Here is a 21,366-nt window from a genome sequence, read left to right as displayed (position 1 = left end):
TCACAGCAGTTCCAGGTGCAGGAAACAGGACCATGGAGCAGCAGCGTGCCCTAACAGAGGAGGGAGGATGCTGACAGCAGCTCCTCCACTGGCTCTGAGCCCTCGGGCAGACCAAAACCTCCATCAAAACAACCAAACTGCCAGCAGAAATGGAGACCCAGTGCTGGACAGGGGCAGTCAGGGGTCTACAGATGCAGGCAAGTGCTTAGGATTATTTCCAAAGACACCCCAGCATTCTGAGTGCCAAAAGTTCAAAGGGTGCTCAACTGGTGTAAACTGGTGTGGGTCCTCCCAAGCCCTACCTCTAATCAATGTTTTCTGGCTCTCCCCAGGTCCCAGGTGAAGAGAAGGTCCCAGGTTTCTTCTCCCTTATGAAGAAACTCCACGTTCACCAATAATGGATGATTTTGCTTTCCTTCTCCTTAAATATACCAGCGCTGTTTTGAAATGCTGATTTAACCTGAGGAGAGCCACAGAGCTGCCTGACTCAGTCAGGTAGGGAGAACCCAGAGCAGCTTCCCTCCAGCAAGGGAGAGGAAATGCACACTCACACTCACAGCTTGCTTAGCACAGGCCATTAAACTCAGCACCAGCCATAACCCATCATATTTATGGAGTGGAAAGCATCTGCATTCTCCATAGGAAAGGAAAGGACAGGAGGAATGCTTTTACCTTCCCTCTTATGCCCTGGGGAAAGCCCAAATCCTGCTAGGAGAATATCAGCTTTCCCTGTAAAGCCTGGCTCCACAGAGCCAGTGTGGGCTGTAGCCATGCCATCTGCTGCCCTAGGAGGTGTTATGAGGCAGGTATACTGCATACCCATAAAGCAGGGGGACGATCTGCAGCTGGACCTGCTCTTTGTTTGCCAGTTGGCTTGGTGGTGCAAGGTCTGTGGTTGTTCAATGCCTTCTACACCCTTTTTCCCTAAGAAAAAGGCAAGGACGTGACACCTGGGAAGAGCTGTGCCTGTAGAGGAGCTCATCAGCCTCCATGACACAAGCGTGCTCCCTCCAGTTTAATTTTACAACATCTTTGGCATGAAAACTGACCTTCCCTTGCCCCTGGTCCCTCTCATCGTCTGAGGAAACAGTCAGAGAAGAAACATGGGGATTGATGGTTGCTGACTGTTCCTGCTATGCCTCTGCCACATTGCCTGTTGAGCTCTCACCTGGGGCAGAACAGTCCCAGATACTCCAGAATTAGGAGCTTCTGTCTCTAAAAGCTGTACCTGCAATTGTCTGCCCCAGAGCCCCAGTGCAGATGTGTCTCTCTCTTGGGAAGCAGAAAGGACCTGGTTCTGCTCTTGTGTGTAGGAGACTTGCCTGGTGCAGAGCCTGAGGGGACGGCAGCACTGAAGAGATGGGGAGCAGTCCTGTTCTTCCCTTGTGGCTTCACTCCACCATGAATTGTAGGGAGGTGTTGCTGAATGTGCAAACAGAGACACCTGCACTCGGATAAGAACTCGGTCACAACCAAATAAAACCATAAACCTCCCATCGCCATTCCCAAAGCTCATTCTGTGGCCTCACCTGAGAGACTTGAGTGAGAAGAATATTTTAAGGTGCCTTTTCCTGAGCTGCTCTGTTTTGCCTTCCAGCCACCTCTTGCCAAGCGCACTCTGTGCACATCCCACAGCGCTGCCTCCCTGCCACGCCAGTCACCTTCCTCAGCGCTATTCACAGGACACAGTGACTTCAGGAGGCAGCTCAAGGGGAGAAGACAAAACCCTTTCACGCCGTCTCCTTCCAACCCTGCTGTGCCCCACGTAGTCAGTGGCGCAGATCAAGGACTGTCCCTTTTGTCTGTGAGTCAGTAGGTGGGAAGACTTGGACCAGCAACAGTCCCTCTGCAGGGAAGGGGTGAAGCCCAAAGGTCTGCTCTCTCTCCCGCCTGAATGAGCTTTAGCCCCGTCCAATTAAAACAACCTTAGGACAATAATAGGATGAGAGAGTGCTACTTTAAAAACAAAACAATTAAGTGAAGCCTATCCCTTCCCCTCCCTGGAGGCTCCTATGGAAGTGGCAGCTTTTGAGCCAAAAATCTCTGCTAAGTTGGGTATTTCTGGCATTGAAGCCAAGGCAGGCGATGACCTCCCAGCGCTGAGGCTGTACCGAGCTCGTGGCAGCAGATGAGACCGAGCTTGCAGGCCCTGACACATCTCCCCTGAAGGCTGGTTATGCTGTAGCCTGTGGAAGAGCAGAGATGAGATTCTGAGTGTGGGAAAGAGCTGAGCAGACACTGGCACAAGCTGCACCAGCAGCCAGCCAAGCCTGGTGGGGGGCCGTGCAGTAAACATCATTTTGGCCCTTACGACTAAGGGAGAACGGGTTTGATCTTGAGCTCAAAGATCTGAACTGAACACCAGGTCACTGAAACCTGGTGCTAACGTGGGTCCACGGACTGGGGTTGCAGGGACCCCCTCTCCAGAAAGCGTTGGGCTCTCTGCCTACTCTTTGTGTGGCTTCGCTCTTAGCAGGGATCCTCATGTCATGTCCCCTTTTGAAGAGCAGCTGCTGCTGATGGAAAGGCACACGGCCAGGAGCTGCACTGACCAGGGAACGTGTTTCAGTCATCATTTCGGGACATGAAAGCCTCGCTGATCACAACAACACTGCTTTAAATGTTCTTCTGTATCTCACAACACTCTGTTTGAGCTGTGGGATGACTACCCGTAAAGTTATCCTCCAAATGACCAGAGAAGGAGGGACTGCCAGTGCTGTGTATGCAGCCTCAGAAGTTCATCCTGCAGTGCACACATCATCTGAGCCCTGCTGCCAGCTGCAATCATTCTCCAGTGAAACCAAGGACTAGCATAATCACTGTGTGGTTGCCACAGGAATGCTAGGGGTGAAGTTCTGGCTTTAGTTACATCAGTGAAATGTCAAATTAACCTCATGCTTCTGTTCCTGAGGTCCCTTTGTTGCGGGCCATTTTTCTGCCACAGGATTCTTCCTTTCAACTCTAATTTTAGTTCATGTGAAGGATGAAAAAGGGTCTCATATCCTTGTCATGAGCCTGCTTCATGGGATTCCCCTCTGACTCAGCACAGCCTGGACTCTTCCCTGGCCTCTTCAGCTGACATCCCCTTGGGATACACCTAGGGCTAAAATAGCATCCCAGGCTCTGTCCCACATACGTTCTGGTAAAGCAAACGGCCCCAGTGCGAGCATGGGAATTTGTCTCATTCCTTTTGTTTCTCCAGTTTTTTTTTTTACAGGATAGTGGTACAGCCTAAGCTGACATATTATTTTGAGAAGAATTTCAGAAGCTGGAAGTAATTTGGTTTGTTTCCTTTGTTCTAGGAAAGGGATCCACAGCGCCCTGCCAGCCCTCCTTGTTTGGGGCAGAACGAACAGGCTCGCATTTGTGCTCTGTCCTGGCCCTCGCTGTTTCCTCTGAAGGAAGACGAGCACGGCACCGGTCCAGGGGACTTTGGAGGGTGCCAATTTCACTGCTTTAGTGGAAAAGCAATGGCACTGGTGAGTCTGGTTGGGTATTTCCTCACTTGAAGCATCAGGGATGCACGGAGCTCTAACATTTAATGTCAGAGTCTAGAACATTGCTGTGGGTTTTGAAGGTGTTGAGTGCTAAGTGCCCAAGAGCTGCCCTGGCAGGAAAAGCCTTTTTTTCCTCACCTCCTTGAAACATCGCCAGGCTCCATGGTTTTCATGTCACCTTTCACCTTTTTTGAGGTCAGAACACCTTGGGCTCAACACTGTAATAATTTGAGAATCCCCAGTAACTGTTTTTTAACAAAGCCTCTTGACCTAACGGATTGGCCTATCTCTGCCAGGCAAATCATTAATTTCCAGTCTAATGCACCAGGGAGAACATTGTGAAATGACTGCATAAAGAGGCATTAGAGTAAAGATGATTTGGGGCTATTTGCCTGGCAAAGGAGTTGAACCAGTTACAGCTTTTCTTTTACCTGACTCATGTCTGTATCGCAGGGATCGGATTGGAAAAAAACAAGTGGATATTATTCACCTGAAGTCTGCTTTCAGACCCATCTCTGTGCACCTCTGTTGCCAGATGACATCGTGCTTCTGAGGGTGAAGCAATTTAAACTATAGAGATGAAAATTATTGGTTCAAATAACTTCCTTAAAACAGCAACAAGAGTAGACTGAGGCTTTGTAAAACTTATTTGAAAACGCCTGTTGCTGCACCTCTGGGGTGAAATGGCCTAAACTGTAAAAGCTTTAGTAGTTTGTCATAGCAATTGCTTTACCAGCAACAGGATATTTTAAAGGCAGTATGGCAAAAGCCATACTGACAGTAAAGGCTCTGAACTTGAAGTAATTTAAGCAGGTTTATAACAGCGATGATGTTGTACCTGTCCATAAAGTGGTATGAAAAAATGCAGTGTTTGTAGGCAGAACTAATAATGTTCCACTACCAGCTAATAAAACTGTCACCTCGCAATACATCAAGAGGGTTTCTAACATTACACAAGTTTCTGGGGAAGACAGCTAGGGCAGTTGTTTAGGATGAGGGGCTGGGAAGCACCAGGGGAGAAGCAGCACACATCATCCAGCACACAGAGAGAGGAGCCTTCCTCAGCTTGTGGGAGCTTGGTCAGTCTGAAGGCAATGCTGGCTGCAAATACAGACAATTTCATTATTAGTGTTGTGTAAAATGATGCCATTCTTGTAACAGGGCTATTGCTGGAGCTTGGGACTTGTCTTTTCTTAAACATTTGTGACGTGAAACTCCTGAGAACACTATTAGTAAGGAAACAAATGAAAACAAATATGGAAGATCAACCTCATAGATGAGTGCCTGTAACAAAAATAAAGAATTAAGAACACGCAAGTGAACACCTCACGCTGAACAATTCACACGTTATCTTTCATCAGTGCGTAACTCGCAGGGGTTTGTGCAGACCTTTGGAGGAAGATCCTGTTCTTTGATTAAAGCAGTGAAGTCGTTCGCTTACAGATAATTTCGAAGGTGTCTGCACTGCATTCCAAGAGGAGCACTCCCTGCAACTGGAGAAGTCCCTGCCTCTCGGAAGGCACAAGCCCTGTGTTATGGCTGGCGCACAGCTACAGCCCCAGGGGCTAGGAACCAGTCAAAGATTCATGTATGGAGATTAATTTATCTCATACAGGAATAGACTGTTGAAGTCACTGCCTTGCTGAACTTCCAGACCCCACTGGCCTCTCTTGGTCTCTAAAGTCTGCCCTTCTTTTCTATCCTCTGCACTGGGATTGGCTGCAGGAGGTACCAGTGACCTGAGGGTCCTTCCAACCTAAATTATTCACTGATTCTGTATAATGAGCTGGATTTTTTCCAAAACCTGAATGGGAAAGGTGTGGGCAGGCTCCTGCTGGAATCCCAAATCCCTAACGAGAGATACGCACACGTCCTGGTAGGCCACCCACCCCTCCAGGTCCTACCAGCCTGGCAGAGCTCAGGGACCTGTTGCTGCCTGTTGAGTCTGCGTGAGATGTGCAGCTGGTGAGATTGGGGAATCCTGTTGATTTTGGCAGAGCTGTTTTGCCTGAGACCTGGATTTTTAGGGCCGAGAACCTTTGAGCTTAAGTGATACCAGAGGTCTTCGGAGAGATGGGAGCTGGTGGAGAATTTTACCTTGCACCCTTTCAGATATGGCCCTAGAGACTCAGCAGTGCCTGGCACTAGAAAAAGCTTCTGGTAATTATAGCAGCGGGGCTTCTTATTCATGGGGTGGCAGAGCTCAGTGATCAATGCAGTACCCCATAATGAGACATCTCACATCAGTCCCTTCTCTTTCACAAGCCGTATTACCTTGAGCACATCCTTTTGTGCCACATCTGTGCAGGTGTTGTGAGGACCAAATCCCATAGAGGGTGGAATGCTCTTCAGATACATCAGAGCTGTGCACCAGAGGACTCCTGCAGATCACTTGTGCCAAGGGAAGTTTGGATTGGATATTGGGAATAATTTCTTCACTGAAAGGGTGATCAGGCACTGGAAGGGGCTGCCCAGGGCAGTGGTGGAGTCCTCATCCCTGGAGGGGGTTAAAAGATGAGAGATGAGGTGCTTAGAGACATGGCTTAGTGGTGGACAGGTTATGATTGGACTCAATTATCTTAAAGGTCTTTTCCACCCAAATGACTCAGTGATTCTATGATCAGGAAACCTTAAATGAGCCTGCCCAAGTCCACCTTAAACATACCCTCCCTCCCTGCAGTTTTCCTTCAGGATAATTAAGCACAGTAAGTAAAGCAGTGGAAAAACCCAAGGAAGCATCCATTTCACAGGTGGGTGCAGTTGACTGTTTCCTCCCAGGGCCTGTTCCTCCTGCAGCTCTGTACAAGCCAGTGCCTCTGCACAAATGCTCCTGGCTGTGATGGTGACTCACATTTGTATCCAAATTTTGCAGTTGTTAAGGGTAGCAGAAGATCACTGCTATTACACGATCACGTGGAGACCTGTGCTGGTCTGCAGGTAACGGGTGCGTTTTTACTGCACAAACCTTGAGTCATTGCCCGCAGCTTTGCCTGCATTGCCCTTGAGGTCTGATTTTCTGCATGGAGCAGAAGCCGGGATGCTGAGCCCCAAGGGTCCTGTGTCACCTGCCTGCCTCAGCACCCCTGGTGCAGAGCGTGCCCTCGGTGAGGTCTGCAAAGCCCACGCTGGTCCAGGCATGAACTTCTGCCTCTTGGCCACGTTGAGAGCTGCTTGCAGCCAGCCAGGAGGCAGAATACAGAAGTTGGTCGCAGAAGCCCTTGTTGCAGAATCGGGTGTATTATTTAGGCATGGGGTGAAGGGCCGGGTTTCTCACAACAGCAGAAACAGGGCAAAAGGGAAGGAGAAGGCTGCCAAGTGCTCTGCTTCCAAAACCGAGCTCTATTTTTTGCAAAGAGCTCAACACCTGCAGGGCCCTGCTTTGGGAAGGCTTCTTGTCCGGATGTCCTTAAAGTGTTGACTTTCTGACTGTTCACCCGTGCTGAAATGGGAGTCCTGTGCATTGATGAATGGGGTTCAGCGTCTTTGCTGGTAGCTGCTCTGGGTGCTGGTGGTTGCACGCTCTTTGCTAAGCTGCAGAACTGGCTTTTTGCCTCCTGCCAAGATCAGGCTCCAGGGGGGCATTTATTTTTTCCAGAAGAGAATGTGTGCTTTTGCTGGCAAGCTCTGCCTAAGCACTGGCTCTTTGCGAACTCGTGATGCCAAGTGTTTTTATATATTTACTTCCTTTATAAGCACATCAACAGGCACTCCACCCATCCCAAGCTTTGCATCCCTTGATAGGCTTCGATTTCACAATAAATCCTCAAGTACAATGGAGGGTTCCTCCCAGAACTAAAATAACTGTAGACTTCATTAGTGAGCTCTGCAGCCAGGGACGAAATTTGCTCCCTGCTCAACATCCCTTACACGATGGGCACAGCCGCGTGCCCTCGGGGCCGTGGTATCTGGCAAACCAGGCAGAGAGGGGAATCCTGGCTCAGCTGCAGCCAGCGGCTGTTTCCACGCGGTCAGGATTGCATCCAAGGCTGCTCTGAAGTGGGGAGGGGTGGTTCCTCCTGCCCTTGCTGTCCTTTGGGCAGGGTAAGCCTTTCCCACCCAGACTGCAGTCAGATATGCTGTAGCGTTCAGCCTTGGCTGAGCTCTGGTGCTGCCTTTATATGACACGTGATGGTTTACAGCAGCTACCATCGTGATACAGCTGATGCATTTCGAGCAACGGAGATGGGGACCATAAAGGCAGTTCAGGAGCTTCTCCACTCATTATAAAAAGAGCCTAGAGAGATCAAGCTTCTAATGTAGATGCCTTAATTAAGCGCCTAAAGTTTAGAGGGCATGAACGTGACCCCAAATGTCCCTCTAGGCAAATGCTGAATTAACTCAACTTGAACTGGGAGGTCTGGAAGAGACCTTCTCAGGTCTTGCATCTCTGGGAACCACGTTGAGCCTGAAAGCATCCAGGGACGGCTCAGCTGTGGTACCCCAGGGCACACGGAGCTGCAGAGCTCCTTCCACACCTTGCACCAAACTTGATAGACCTTGATGGGTTTTGTTCTTTTATGAGTAATATACCACATTTCAGTGGAGAAATCAACAGGGTCACTTCTGTCTTGGCTCATCAGGGGAGAAGCTGGGTGCAAGTGCCCAGCCAGTCTTAAGAATTGCATCTTATCCCCAGACTCCAGAAGAAGGCAGAAAGCAGGGGACAGGACTCCTTCATGGCCCCAGATCCTGGCAACCGGTTCAGCCCAGTGGAGAAATCAACAGGGTCACTTCTGTCTTGGCTCATCAGGGGAGAAGCTGGGTGCAAGTGCCCAGCCAGTCTTAAGAATTGCATCTTATCCCCAGACTCCAGAAGAAGGCAAAAAGCAAGGGGACAGGGCTCATTCATGGCCCCAGATCCTGGCAACTGGTTCAGCCTGAGCATGTGAGCAGGGCGCATCAGTAGCTGGGCAATGAACAATGAGCTGAAATTCCTGTGTTTCAGACCATCTTGCTGGAAAATCACAATCTCTGCTGGGCCAAGTTTACGTTCGATCGATTTCAATGCGGCTCATAAAGCTCAGAGTGCCAAATTAGGGTGATTGCCTGTGATCCGCTCCAACAGGGACGTTTGCTAGGACTGGCCAGCTGTGAGAAAGGAAACCCTCCCGTGAGGAGCAGTCCTGAGAGCCACCAGCGTGTCCTGAGGACAACCGGGCAGCTTTGAGACAGGAGACAACCTTGAAGTCACTGAGGATGAGGTAAGCGTGATTCCCCGTACCATGCTGCTTGTACTGGTATTTTATTATTATTTATTATGGCCTCTGCAGGCAAAGCGCCACTGGGAGAGATCACTCTGAGCCAAAAGTGTGTGTGCTTCCCTTAATTTTATTCTTTAGCCTTACATTATTATTTCGCAATCATCTAGACTGCTTACTTTTTAATTACTAGCAATTCAGGAAAGCCACTGGTTGGGCATAGTGAGTGAACCCAGAAGGACGTAACAAGGTGAATTAAACACCCACTATTCTTTGCTTGGGGGAGATTTTAACCAGGGCTGACATCTTCATCCCTTCACTTGAGGCAGCTCAAGCAAAAAGAAAAGACACGAATTGGTGTTAACTTGGGTGTTTCCTCCCTTTGATCGTTCTGAGTCACTCAACCTTCACGTTCTCCTCTTGCTTCTTGGCACGGGGTACGTCCAGTGGGGTGAACAGTTCAGCTGCGAGCATCAGGAATGGTTTTGAGTGTCCCAGTGCCATAAGAACATCTTGGACCATGGGTGCAGGGAGCTCCCAGAAGCCGAGGATCTCCACCTCACACTTGTCCTTCGTGTCCTGCTGCTCCTCTAGTGTTTTTCAGTGTAATATTAAAAGGTGCCTTTGTGGCAGATTTGCTCTGTGCTCTGAGGCAAAGTGGGCTCCTCTGTCCCCAGAAACCCTCATGTGCAGGGCTTGGTGCTGCTCCTGGCCCTTTGCAGTGAAGATCCTGGTGCGAGGTGATGGTTCTGCCACCCAGTAAAGGAGCAGAGTGGATCCAGACGCATTTCTCTTTGCAAGGCTGGCCGTGGCAGAGCTAAGGTGGCTTGAAGGACAAGCAGGATTGCAACTTGGTACGTTTTACTTATGCTGCTGTTCTGGAAAGATGAAAGCATTCAGGTGGATGATGATGAGCAGCTCGGGAAGGATGTTTTATAATTGAATTATTCTTCATTTTTGTCATAGGTTGAAAACTTAATCAGCCATCATAATGCTGGTTTGGTGCTGAATGTTCCCCAGAAAACCCCTGGCAGGTGAGTGAGCATTAGGATTTCCGCTGAACGGTTCATTCCAGGTCATGCAGCAGGTTCATGTTGAAAACAGAATTTGGAGGATCGTGGCTCCAAGCGCAACTGCTGCTTCTTGGACAAGGAGAAATATATTAATATTGAATATATATGAATCAAGCCATACTTTAAACACTGTCCTTTTAAAAAGGCACAAATATAACACCTTCCAATGCCCCATATGGCTTGGAATTCAGCTGTGGCTTGTAGCCTTGCTGTGTGAGAAGATGAGAGCAGAGGTGTGTGGCACTTTATCCCTGTCTTATTTACGAGCAGCAGGAGAATGTACTGTGAAATGTGAGCAGCTAATTTTAGGTGACAACATAGCTTGAGGTGCCAAGCCTTCCAAAAGGGGAAGGGATGTATATCCAGCTAGACTGCCTTTAGCTGCCAGCTGCTCTAGGGCACTGGGTGTTTATGCCACCTCCAGTACATGAAATCTTTTGTCTGGAGACATAATCCTTCCTTGTGACATTAGTAGAGGTAGCTGTTATGGAAATGGTTGTGAAATCTCTTGTCTTAGGGAAGAGGAGAAGGAGGAGGTGCATCCGAGGCAGTTTGCACTGTGCTAATGCTCTCCAGCCCCAAATCCCCAGGGCTTTCCAAGTGATAATTATTTAAGAGTCGGAGTTATCTGTTTTCAGCAGTGGACAAACAGTGGCATAGAGAGTGTGGGGCTGATCTGGTGCTGCACAGAGACCTGGAAGGACCTGGGTAAAATGCAGGGCTTGATTCCCAGCTGAGATGCAGGAAGGAAGGAGGCTGAATTTAAAGGACCCACTACACACTCCCTGTATTTTTCTTCACTTCCAGTCCTATTTCCTCACACACTGCTGGGACGTGGTAGGAGCTGTATGGCACAGCGCATCCTGCAAATGCTCCTGCCCTTGCTTTGTGTCAGCCCAAGGTAAGCACAGAAATTGTGCACCACTTTTACCCTGGAAGGGTCCCTGACTCACAGGCACTGCTCCATCATTTTAAGGCCACAGCACGGAGGATTCCTGTCCGTACCCAACCTGCTCTGTCACACCCCAGGCCAGCGAGGACTAAGAGTGCCCTCTGCTGCACTCCTCCTCCTCATCTTTCCATGGCAAAAGTCCTCTTGCTGTTAGGGAATAAACAAAACAACTCTTTTAGTACACAGACCAACTCTTTCATATTCTAAAGGTCTTTTAGTGCGGAAGTCTGGTTCTGTATTTCCGCAGCAAACAGAAAAGATCATGCCCCGAGATAAAACTCTGGGATATCCTACATCAATCCCGAGACGCAAAAAAAGCACTGCAGGGAACTGCTGTCCTTTATCAATAACCTTCACCCCGCAGCTTTTCATTGCCTCATAAAACAAGCAGCTCCCCATTGCAAGAGTCCAGACGGCAGCCTTTATAACCATGAAACTTTCATTTCTTGGCGCTGGCAGCAGCAAGCGCTGGTGATGCACGGTCAGTTCTGGTACCTGATGGCATCTAACAACACTGAACTTCTGTCTCTGCCTCCTGTTCAAAGGGAAAACGCTGAGCACCACAGAGCTGGGCGTACTTCAGTCCTCAGCTCTCGCAGCCAAAGAGGACTGAACATAGGTAGGGCAAGGGGGGTTGTGTCAAGAAAGCTGTCCCAGGTGTCATCCTTCTGGAGTTAAAAAGAGAATTAAAAAATTACAATCCTGCTTTTACTGGGATTTGATTTACCCATGTGGAAAATAACCAAGCTGCAGGCTGTGCCGGCAGCCCCGAAACCGCCGGGGCCACAGGAATCTGCTCGTGTTCCCTGGAATCTGGACATTTTTTGTTGCACCCATTTCGGCTCGCTTTCCAGATTGTCACTCAAGAGCGGGCACGCCCCCTCCAGGAGGCTATTTAAAGAGGAGCTGGTGTGCGACTTTCTCCAAAGAGAGAGGAGAAGCTGCGAAGGAGAAGGCGTGAGTCAGTCGGCAGCCGAGTCCCTCCCTTCCCTTGGCTCGGCATGTCTGGCAACTCGGGGACGCTGACCTGGACCCTGGTCCTCCTCCTCCTCGCACCTGGCTGGGTACGTATCGCCCTGCAGCAGCTCCGTGTGCTGCCTGGGCATTGCAGCTCCTCGCTTTGATGCATGCGAACGCTTTAGGCTGAATAACTCTGCCTCCGAAGGTCTGCGAGAGCAGGTTGGCTGTCGGCAGAGCAATGCAAATGCACCGCGTAACTGAATCGCGCTCGGAGCTGCACTGCGTTTAACGCCTCTCATCCACGGACCTCAGAGCTCTTGGCAAACGTGAATGGGTTTTGTTTCACTCCACTCTCGTGAGCTAGGAGCCAGCCCTGCTTTACAAGGGGGAAGAAGAGAAGAGAGAGGTGAAGTCTCTGAGTTTGTCACTGCAAGGACTAAAGGTCTCGTATCCCGCTTCCTTACTGTCACCATCCTTCCCCAGCTGACACTGAATCCACCCATGTGTTCCCAAAAACAGTGATCCCGAGGGGCAAATTAGGCTGCAGGCTCTCCAGAGCAGGATTTGTGCCTGGTGTTGTGTGAATACAAGTGCTTGACAGAGCAGCTGATTCTGCTTAGGACTTTTGTGTGCTATGACAGTGCCGGCAATAGCAGGAACGTTGCTGCAGTCGTTAATGTGTCTGAATTGCAGGGAGTGCCTTTTGGATGGGTGAAGAAAGCAGGTTCACAGAGCCGCTGTGGTTACTGTGCTGATCGATGCCGTAAATGTCTGCTTGATAAGGACAGTTGGATTGCTCCTGGCAGCACCCAGCATGTCCCAGCCCCTTTCTGGTCAGGAAAGGCATCCTGTGCCCCTAACACTGTGTGATCTAAGGGCAGTTTCTGTGATTTGGGATCTGTCTTCTTGCTTCTTGCACTGACCCAGCTTTGCCAGCATCATATTGGTCATGTAAACGACAGCGGTGAATCCCACTGCTGTGACACTTTATTATCACTCTGAGATGATGCCATTTTCCCTAAATCTGCCAAGTGCCTCGGAAATGGGACTTCTGATTTCTTTGAGCTCTGAGAGGGATGTTTAGTGGATCGAGCAAGGAAATGAGAGCTGCTGCTCCTGAATCTGCCTCCTGTGTTGTTCAGAGGTGAGAGCAGAACCAGGATTGCAGGTTTGAGTTGAGTTTGGCTCTGCCAGGCTCAGCCTGGGGCAGTCTCTGTGCCCTCGCTCTCTGTCTGTGAAATGGGGGGGCTGGTTGGGGTCTCTCAGGGCTGGCTGGGGTACAGTGCACTGCAACAACCAGGGAAGGTGTCTTGAGAGCCTGTGATGGAGGGAGAGCAGGTATTATCCAGGATAATTCAGTGTTTGGAGCTGTGTTTTGCCTGCTTTATCTACTGCCACTCTTGGAGCATGAAAGAGAAGCAGTTATGTGTTTATTATATTACTTCTACCTTGCAGCGTTAACCCAAGGCTTCCAAAGCTCAGCTTCAAAATGCTCCTTTCCCAGTCCTTTCAGTGCAGTCATGAGCCCAAATGCATTTTTAAAATCCTCTTTGGCCTGGCCCTCTTCACTGGGCCCATGGGCTCATGTGGGCATTGATCAGGATGAGAAGTCCTGGTGATGCCCCAGCACTGCTGCAGTGGTGCGAGCTCGCGTCCCCCCGCCTCACGCCATCCTGAGGGTGTGGGGAAAGACGTTTTATGTGGATATGAAGCAAGAAGAACATTCTCACTTTTTCCTTCCCCCCCAGGTCTCTGGGTTTGGTGCTGGCAGCTGGGAGGAAGCTTGTTGTGGCTTGTGAGCGGAGCAGACGGGAGCTGGGAGCCTGGGTGGGGAACACGCAGGGAGCACGGGTGAGGGAATCCTCCAGCAGGCCCTTTGCGCTCCCAGTGTGCCCTGGCGGTGTTTGTCATCGATACGAGAGCTGCAGGCAAAGTCTGGTATTCCAGGTCTTGGCACTTTCCTAAATCTGTGGCCATGATCTCTAATCCTGGTTCTGCTCTCCTGCTCTCGAAGCTCACAGAAATGCACTGCTAACCTCAACAGAAACAAGGCCAAAGTGAGCCTGAAGTTAGGGTCCTGCTCAGCAAAGGTAAATAATTCTGGGGACAGACCCTTCTGCAGAGGGGAGGAATATTAAATATTAAATTGAATCCCTCTGCATTCTTTGGAAGTGCTGGTGTCTGTGGTACGTTTGGGTCTGTAGCAAAGCCCCGAGTGTGAGTCCTTCTGGTTCTTCAGGACAGTGTGTGCGATTTCCACACCGCATTGAAACAACTCCTGGAAGCAGACCTTGAAAATCACAGAATTACTGAGGCTGGAAAAGACATCTGAGATCATCAAGTCCAGCCTATAATAAATATTAATTAATATTTATATAGAAATATTAATAAGTAATGCAGTGTGGAGAGTGCTCCATGCAAGTCCAATATAACCAGTGAAAGCCTCTGTGAAATCGCTGTGAAGCAAATGAAGCAGTGGAGAACTCTAGGAAGTTGGTTCAACGTTGATTTCCTACAGCTGTGCCCAGCTCCAGCCGGTTGTTCAGCGCTCGCTGGTGAGAGCCAAAAAGGATTTCAGGTCACCCCCTCCCCTCTTGGGCTGGTGAGAGGAGCGGGTGTGATAAATGCAGTAATAAAACAAGTGAACAGGAGCCCCAACACACCCTGGGCTGAGTGGACCGGGTGGTGCGGAGATGAGTCTGAGCTGAGTGATTGGAAACATCCAAAGTGTTAAAAAGAGCCCTGTGAATAGGGGTGAACTGGGGTTTTTAAGCCGTGCTTGTGCTCAGGGGTGGGGGAGATGAGGCACAGAGGAGGCGGGGGTGCAGGGACACCCAGCAGGGCTCTGGTACGGCTGAGATCGGTACCCAGATGTTCTTGTGCTGTAAAGGAGCTGTAATGTAATGAGGAAGTGAAGCTGGCTGTAAACAGAAGGTAAATCCAGGTGGTCTGGTTTCTTTGGGTGAGTTATTAAAGGAAATCGTCAGCACCAACAATGATTAATGAAAGCGAGGAAGAAAACTCAATTGGGTTTCATTCCGTTGTGTGCTCTGGTACCCTGCAAGAGGTTGTTTTGGTTTGGTTTTCAGTAGGAGAGCTATTTTGGGAGGTTGTCTTTGTATGGCCTGTGGCTGACACCGCATTGGAAAATGCTTGTTGTCATTATTTTTCCTTTTTTTTTAAGTCCACGGATTGCATCTTAATATAGGCCCTGTGTTGGGAACGCTTTGCCTCTTCTATGATCTCACGTACCCCCCACCCACTCGTCCGTGCTTGAAGAACGCGTCCTTTTGGCAGCTACGGCGCTTGCACACATGAAAACCAGTAGGAAAGTGTTTCTGTGTTTTTAGTGTCTTTTAGTGCGCTTCAGCAGCGGGGCAGGGATCCCTGTGACGTGCCAGCTCCCAGCGAGCGGCTCTGGGCCGTCCCAAAACAGCTGGGCTGCAGGCACGGCAGGCTCCTTGCCAAAATGCTTTGCGTTAGGGGTTTTCAAGGAGAATTACGCCGATTCCCGCTGAGTAGGGTGAGACTCTGGGAGGATTTGGGAGTTATTTAGACCGATCCTGGTCCTGCACCGCGCTGTGCTGATGGTTACAGAAGTACAAAGCCGTTGGCATCGTCTGTCCCAAGCGAGCTGAAGTCAGAGCAGCTGCTTTGAGCGACAGCTGGAAGGGTTTTACTACTGGTACTGGTGACAAGCACAACATCCAAGGGAGCTGTTTCACAGGCGAGGGCTGGATGGGATGTAACAAGTGCAAGCAGAGCTGTAGCCATGTCTTTTTTGGCCTCTATTCCAGGTGTCCCCCCCTCCCGCCTGCCCCTGGGCTCTTTCTAGAGCTGCAGCCCCTGTCCTCAACTCCATGAGGAGTTTGCCCTGTTGGGTGCTTTCCTCTTCTGTCCAGTTCACATCAGTACAGGATCCCATGGCGTTTTACTGCCATCATTTGCCTCTGAGGGTTGTGTCAGCCCCTGCAGTGGGTGCCTGGCATCACACAGCATCCGAACACTGCAAATTAAGGTTGTGCTCTTGCATCCCTCTGAAATACCTGGAGAATTTTAGCAGGCAGAAGCTGAAAAGAGACCCAGGCTGGAGTTATCCCTCTAGTGTTTCTGAGGAGGTTTTAGAGGAACTTTGGATGCTCTGCACCTCCCACAGTCATGGTTTTACACCTTGCCCAAAGCTGGGCACATCCAGAGCTGAGGCCGGTGCATTTGCTCCAAGCTGGTTCAGGACAGGGATGCCATGAGCTGAGGGACTGGAGTGTTTGAACCGTGCTGCGTTTTCCAGAGAAGGTCACCTCTTCAGACACACCTGCAGTGCTAAAAGCCAAGGGTGGGTTTCAGGAGGTGGCCAGCACTTGGGAAATGCTACCAAGAGGGGCAGCTGTAGATTGCAGGGCGGTGGTGGAGTCCCCATCCCTGGAGGGGTTCAAGAAGCACCTGGATGTGGCACTTGGGGACATGGTTTAGTGGCCATGGTGGGGTTGGGTTGATGTTGGACTGGATGAGCTTAGAGGTCTTTTCCAACCTTAATGACTCTGTGATTCTGTGGTTCACAAGGTCTCAAGGAAGGTTGGTTACGCTGCGTTCCCTGGAAAGGGGACAGGAAAGGGCACATCTCTGGGAATTATGAAGAAAGTGTGAGATCCAGGGGACAAAATGGGACTCAGGAGCCTTTGGGTCAGTTTTCAGTGCTTTGGGCAAGCCCTTTTGCTATGTGCCTCCTTTTTCCCATCTTCAGACTGGCTCTAATGCTGCTGCTGCACAGTGCTTTGATGTCTGCTCCTGAGTGGTGCTGTGGAAGAGCTGGGAGTTGCTTACTGTTAATTATTACAATTTTATTGCTTCCAGGGAAGTGAGGAGGCTGAGCTGCACATGGGTCTCCAAGCTACTGCTTGTCCTGTTTGTTTTGGCGTGTTATTTTCTTTCCTTGAGCTCCAGATGAGTTAAGGATGAGACAAAGCTCAGTCTGGGCAGCTGCACGCACGTCCTCCGCAGCAGTGCTCTCTGGTGGAGGCAAAGTCGGCCTTTGCTCCTCTCAACGGGGTCTCTGTGCTCGAACAGAGCCGTGTTTTTAATCTCTCATTCTCCGGTTTGTTTCCCTCCAGGTAGAGCTGCAGGCCTGCACGTACCCGTGCCAGTGTCCCTCGCAGCCTCTGCAGTGCCCTGCCGGCACCAGCCACGTCCTGGATGCCTGCGGTTGCTGCAAGGTGTGTGCCCGGCAGCTCGGCGAGCTCTGTTCCCTGCAGAAACCCTGCGATCATCACAAGGGGCTCTACTGCGACTTCTCCAAAATCCACAGGGGCAGCGGCATCTGCCTAGGTGAGGGCTGGGTGTTCTGTCACTGCGCGGGTTGCTCCTGGCCCCTTCAGACCTCCCAAAAAACCCACGTCAGGATTTCCTGTGGCAGGAAATTTCCTTGGAGCTCCATCCAGGATTGTGTTGTGAGATCTGTGGCAGCCCCACGAGCTGACAGATTCACTGATACCAACACACACAACCCGCTGCCTCCTGCCGTGGAGGATGCTGCCAAGGGCACAGTCGGGGTTTGGGACTCCCCTTTGTTCCTTTGACATTTTTAGGAGACATCCTCTACCCTGTCGTGCCTGTGGGGGAGTGTCAGCAGTCTGCAAAGTACAGATGCTTGGAAAATGTCACCCAAAATCTCAGTGCTGTGCAGTGGAGACTGGCGTTTTGCACTCGACTGCACGCATGTGAGAGGCGTACCCTGGTTCTGGCTGCAGCCCGTGGGTGGAGAGAGCTGAGCAACTCGTTTGCAAAACAGTTTATGTGTAGAACATGAGGGTTACTGAGCCAGGTAAATACAAATGCAGACCTGGTGGCTCGCAGTCAGTCCCAGTGCCTCTTTTCAGCCAGAAAAGAAAATTCTTTGGGGTTTCTTTTGTTGTTTAGTAGCTATTTTTAAAGTGTGCTAGAAGTATTTTGGTATATTGTATTTCCTCAGTCTCCCGTTCTTGGTTTGAAAACAAGGCTCCTCTGGCCCTGTCTCTGCCAGGAGCTGACCGGTTTTGTAATTCAGGCTTTTCAAAAGAGTCAGGAGGGCGAGGGCTGGACGAGACGCGAGGGCTGATGTGGATGCATTGGGAAGGGGCATTTCTGGAAATGCTGTGGCAGCCGCACTACTCACACCAACCCGAGATGGGGACTCTGGGGGTTTGGGCTGGAGCTGCCCTGTTTTGCAGTGCTAGGACCACATACAATTATTTTTTTTACTCCAGTTAATGTATTTAACTTGTATAAGGTGTATCCTCCTGTCTTTTGAGAAGTTTTCGTAAGTTGTTTGATTTTCCTTCCCCGGTTATTGTGATTCTTAGAAACCACAGGAGCTCCCTAGCACTTTCTGTAGGCATTGATACACCTAAGAGCTGATGATTGAAGCTTAATAAGGTAAATGTAGGCGTAATAACATCCAGCGGGTGTAAGCTGTAAACTGCCTAATTAAGACGGGAAATGAGGTGTGTGTAAAGTAAATCACCAGAACAATTTACGCAGGAGTGTGGAGGAGTCTCCATCTCAAAGACTTCACATGAAGACTGGGCATCTTTCTTTAGAAAGTGCTTTGTATTTGCTGTGAGGTGTGGGTTTGATACAAAGATTTTGGAGTCAGGGTCCCAAATCCCTGATGAGAAATCAGATTTGAAGACCACAAGTGTCCTTCCTGCCTTTAAATGAGAAACTAAGATTTTCGTGGCAGACGATCACAGAGCAGGAGGTCTCCATGAACTGGCCTGAGGATTTGGGCTGTGATGTCCTCGGGTGATGTTTTTGTGATGTCCACATTGATCTCTTGGAAGATGGGGAATTTGGAGGCAGTGAAGGAAGCTGAAGGTGATGAATTGAATGAAGGGAAAGATCAGTGCTTGTGACAGAGAAGGGAGGACTTAGAGGTATCCAGATAAGCAAGACGTGATGGGAGCAGAAGGGAGCAGAGAGGTGCTCAGTGACATGGGGACAACTTCAGGGTTGGGAACCAGCCTGAGGTCACAGGATCAGAAGGGACCTCTGAGATCATTTAATGGATTAAATGATTTGCCCCTACCAAAGCAGGGTCACCCACAGCAGGTTGCACAGGATAGCGTCCAGGTGGGTTTCGAGTATCTGCAGAGAAGGAGACTCCACAGGAGGTCCCATCAGAAGAGGCAGGAAGGGAACCATCAGCGTGAAGATGACTGTGTATTTGATGTTCTCACCGTGTGCAGCACCTCCTGTACTGCAGAGAAACTCATCCCTTCCTGCAGAGTCCTCAGAGTATCAGAAAGGTAGAGATGATCCCGTAGTAACTCTGGAGTAGGAGAGCCTAAGGGTTGTAGGGTGGCCTGGGTGGGCGCAGGGCGCAGACCTGCAGCAACGAGGGGCTCATTTGAGCTGTGCCATTTTCCTGCAGAAAAGGGCAAAAGCCTCCTTGGGTGGATGTGGTGTTGGGGGTGGTGGTGGTGGTCATGGTGCTGAGTGGAGCTGTAAAGACAGAGTCCTCTCACTGCGCTGGCGCAATCCGTTCTGGTGCTTTATCTGGATCAGGTCGATGGGGAAGTGAGGTCATGGTGGGGTAGCAAAGGGCTTGACAAAACGACTGAGTTTGGAAAACAAAGTAAAGCCCCTGCACAGGGACGGGGAGGAGCACTGCTGCGGGACCAGCACGGGCAGTGCATTGGGAAGGGAGAGGGCTCGGGCTAAAGAACAGTGAAAGGGGGTTTAAAAATAAGTCTGAATGGCTGTGGAGAGGGAAAGTGGATGGAAAAAGTGAGGGGTTGAAAGTTCCAAGTAGGAGCACAGGAGTATTTTTATACCAATGGCATCGAAAGGAGCTGGGAGTGGAGATCCAGCTCTGGTCAGGAACAAGGCGTTCGCAGCCCAGGAGGATTTGTGTCCCCTCGCGGACTCCGTGGGATGGAAAGAGGCTCCTTGTTTGCTCCAAACTTTCTGTCTGAGACGGTGGGCGAGCAGGTCCAAGGGGAAAATAGATCAGGTTTCCTGGTAAGGCTCCACACGCAGCCAAGAATCCTTCATTTTCGTGACTCCCCAGCAGAGGTTTGCATGGATTTTTTGGGTTTTTTTAAGGATCAGGTTTGCAGAAAGCAGCGGCTGCTGAGAGCTGTCCAAAAGCAGGGTTTCTGTCCTGTGAACAGCGCTGAGATTTCAACATTTCATTTCTGATTTCCAGGAGTTATTTAGAGTATTCATTTGGCTGTGTCAAAACTTTCCATTACATCAAAGCACTTTATCCTGATCTTTATAGTGTCTAAAATAATTACCCAAGCAAAACCCTTCCCCCTGTGGGTGCTGCCCAACGAGTACTTGGGTTGAGCTGTTGTAAGGGCATAAGGGAAATCTTTGACATCAAACTGAAATGCTTGGGTTGTTTCTCACTGAAAACATTCCTGACACGGAGCTGGGCCTGCAAAACTCAATCAAAGAAGAGTTTTCTGCTGGAAAACTTCCACTGGAAATCTCTTGTCTGTAACACAGCTGTGAGAACTTGTGAGCATTGCTGAGGATGTGTCAGATGTTGCTGCGTTTCCTTTTTTGCTCATTTAAGATTTATCAGGAAGGAGCGAAGGACCCGTAGGAGACCTGGGGATGGAGATGTGCGATCAGAACAGGGAGAAACAGGGAAGGTTGGGGCTGAAGGAAGAGGAGATTCGTGCATCACAGAGGAGCCTAAAAGGTCCTCAACCCAGGGTGTTATTTCCCTTTCGTAGGTACCTTTAGACGTGTGGGAACCCACTGCTCTCAGGGGAATGTTGCTTTTTGGTCTCCTAGGAGTGATGAGGAGCGAAGCCGCTGGCTCCTGTGCGGTGTCAGGAACACGTCTTGCACAACCCCACTGACTGGGGCACGGACTGAGCCTGCCAGGAGGCCCTGGCAGGAGAGCGGGCCCTTTGCAAGCTGTAAAGACAAAATCCTGCTTTGTAGCTCATCCAAGTGGAGAAGAGATTTTTCTAGAGCCCTTTGGGAGGTCTGGCATGGCTGGAGCCCCTTCCAAAATTCAATGTTTGGAACAGCTTTGGGTGCAGGGAGCCAAATACTGAATGTGCCAAGTCCTGCAGCATCCAGCACAGGGATGGCGGAGCAGGGCAGAGTCTGCACATGGGCACTTGTCCCTCGTCAGGACAGGAGCCCTGTGGTCCCCTGCGGCCCATGCTGCCACCCCCTGCCATCTGCTCAGCTTCTTCTCTTCCTCCCCACCCCGCAGCTCACGAAGGTGCCACTTGTGACCTCCTGGGCAAGATCTACCACAACGGGGAGAGCTTCCAGCCCACCTGCAAGCTGCAGTGCATCTGCATGGACGGGGCCATCGGCTGCATCCCGCTCTGCTCCGACGACCTGCGGCTGCCGTCCCCCGAGTGCCCCAGCCCCCGGCGCGTCAAGTTCCGCAATAAATGCTGCGAAGAGTGGGTCTGCGAGGAGGGCAGCGAGGAAAACCGCTTCGAAACAGCCATGGCGGGTGAGTGGTGGGGGGTGTTTGCTGGGGATAGGGGTGGATGCAAAAACCTCTGTGGATCGGGGCCCTCAGTCGCATCTGGCTTGGAACTGGTGGTGACTGCTGGCTCTGTGCACCGTGGTGTGGGTGCCACGTGTTACCTTAGTGACGCTGCGGGGAGGCTCGCACACCTTCTGATATCACAGAATCACAGAGTCATTGGGGCTGGAAGAGACCTCCACGA

General features: G+C 50.4%; 1 protein-coding gene across 1 annotated transcript in view; it reads left to right on the top strand.

Moving 5' to 3' along the window:
* Nucleotides 1-11,574: 11,574 nt before the first annotated feature.
* The window catches only part of LOC104548930 (connective tissue growth factor-like), a gene marked incomplete at its 5' end in the record, with an annotated part of 10,911 nt that continues 1,119 nt past the window's right edge, over nucleotides 11,575-21,366 (top strand). Inside the window, 4 exon segments of the mRNA XM_010195097.1 lie at nucleotides 11,575-11,681; nucleotides 11,684-11,784; nucleotides 16,789-17,002; nucleotides 20,895-21,146. Of these exon segments, the coding sequence (XP_010193399.1) occupies nucleotides 11,575-11,681; nucleotides 11,684-11,784; nucleotides 16,789-17,002; nucleotides 20,895-21,146 (674 nt within the window).

Source organism: Mesitornis unicolor, unplaced genomic scaffold, assembly GCF_000695765.1.
Source record: "Mesitornis unicolor isolate BGI_N332 unplaced genomic scaffold, ASM69576v1 scaffold992, whole genome shotgun sequence".
In the NCBI taxonomy this organism is placed as follows: Eukaryota; Metazoa; Chordata; class Aves; order Mesitornithiformes; family Mesitornithidae; genus Mesitornis; species Mesitornis unicolor.
This window is presented reverse-complemented; position numbering and strand designations above follow the sequence as displayed.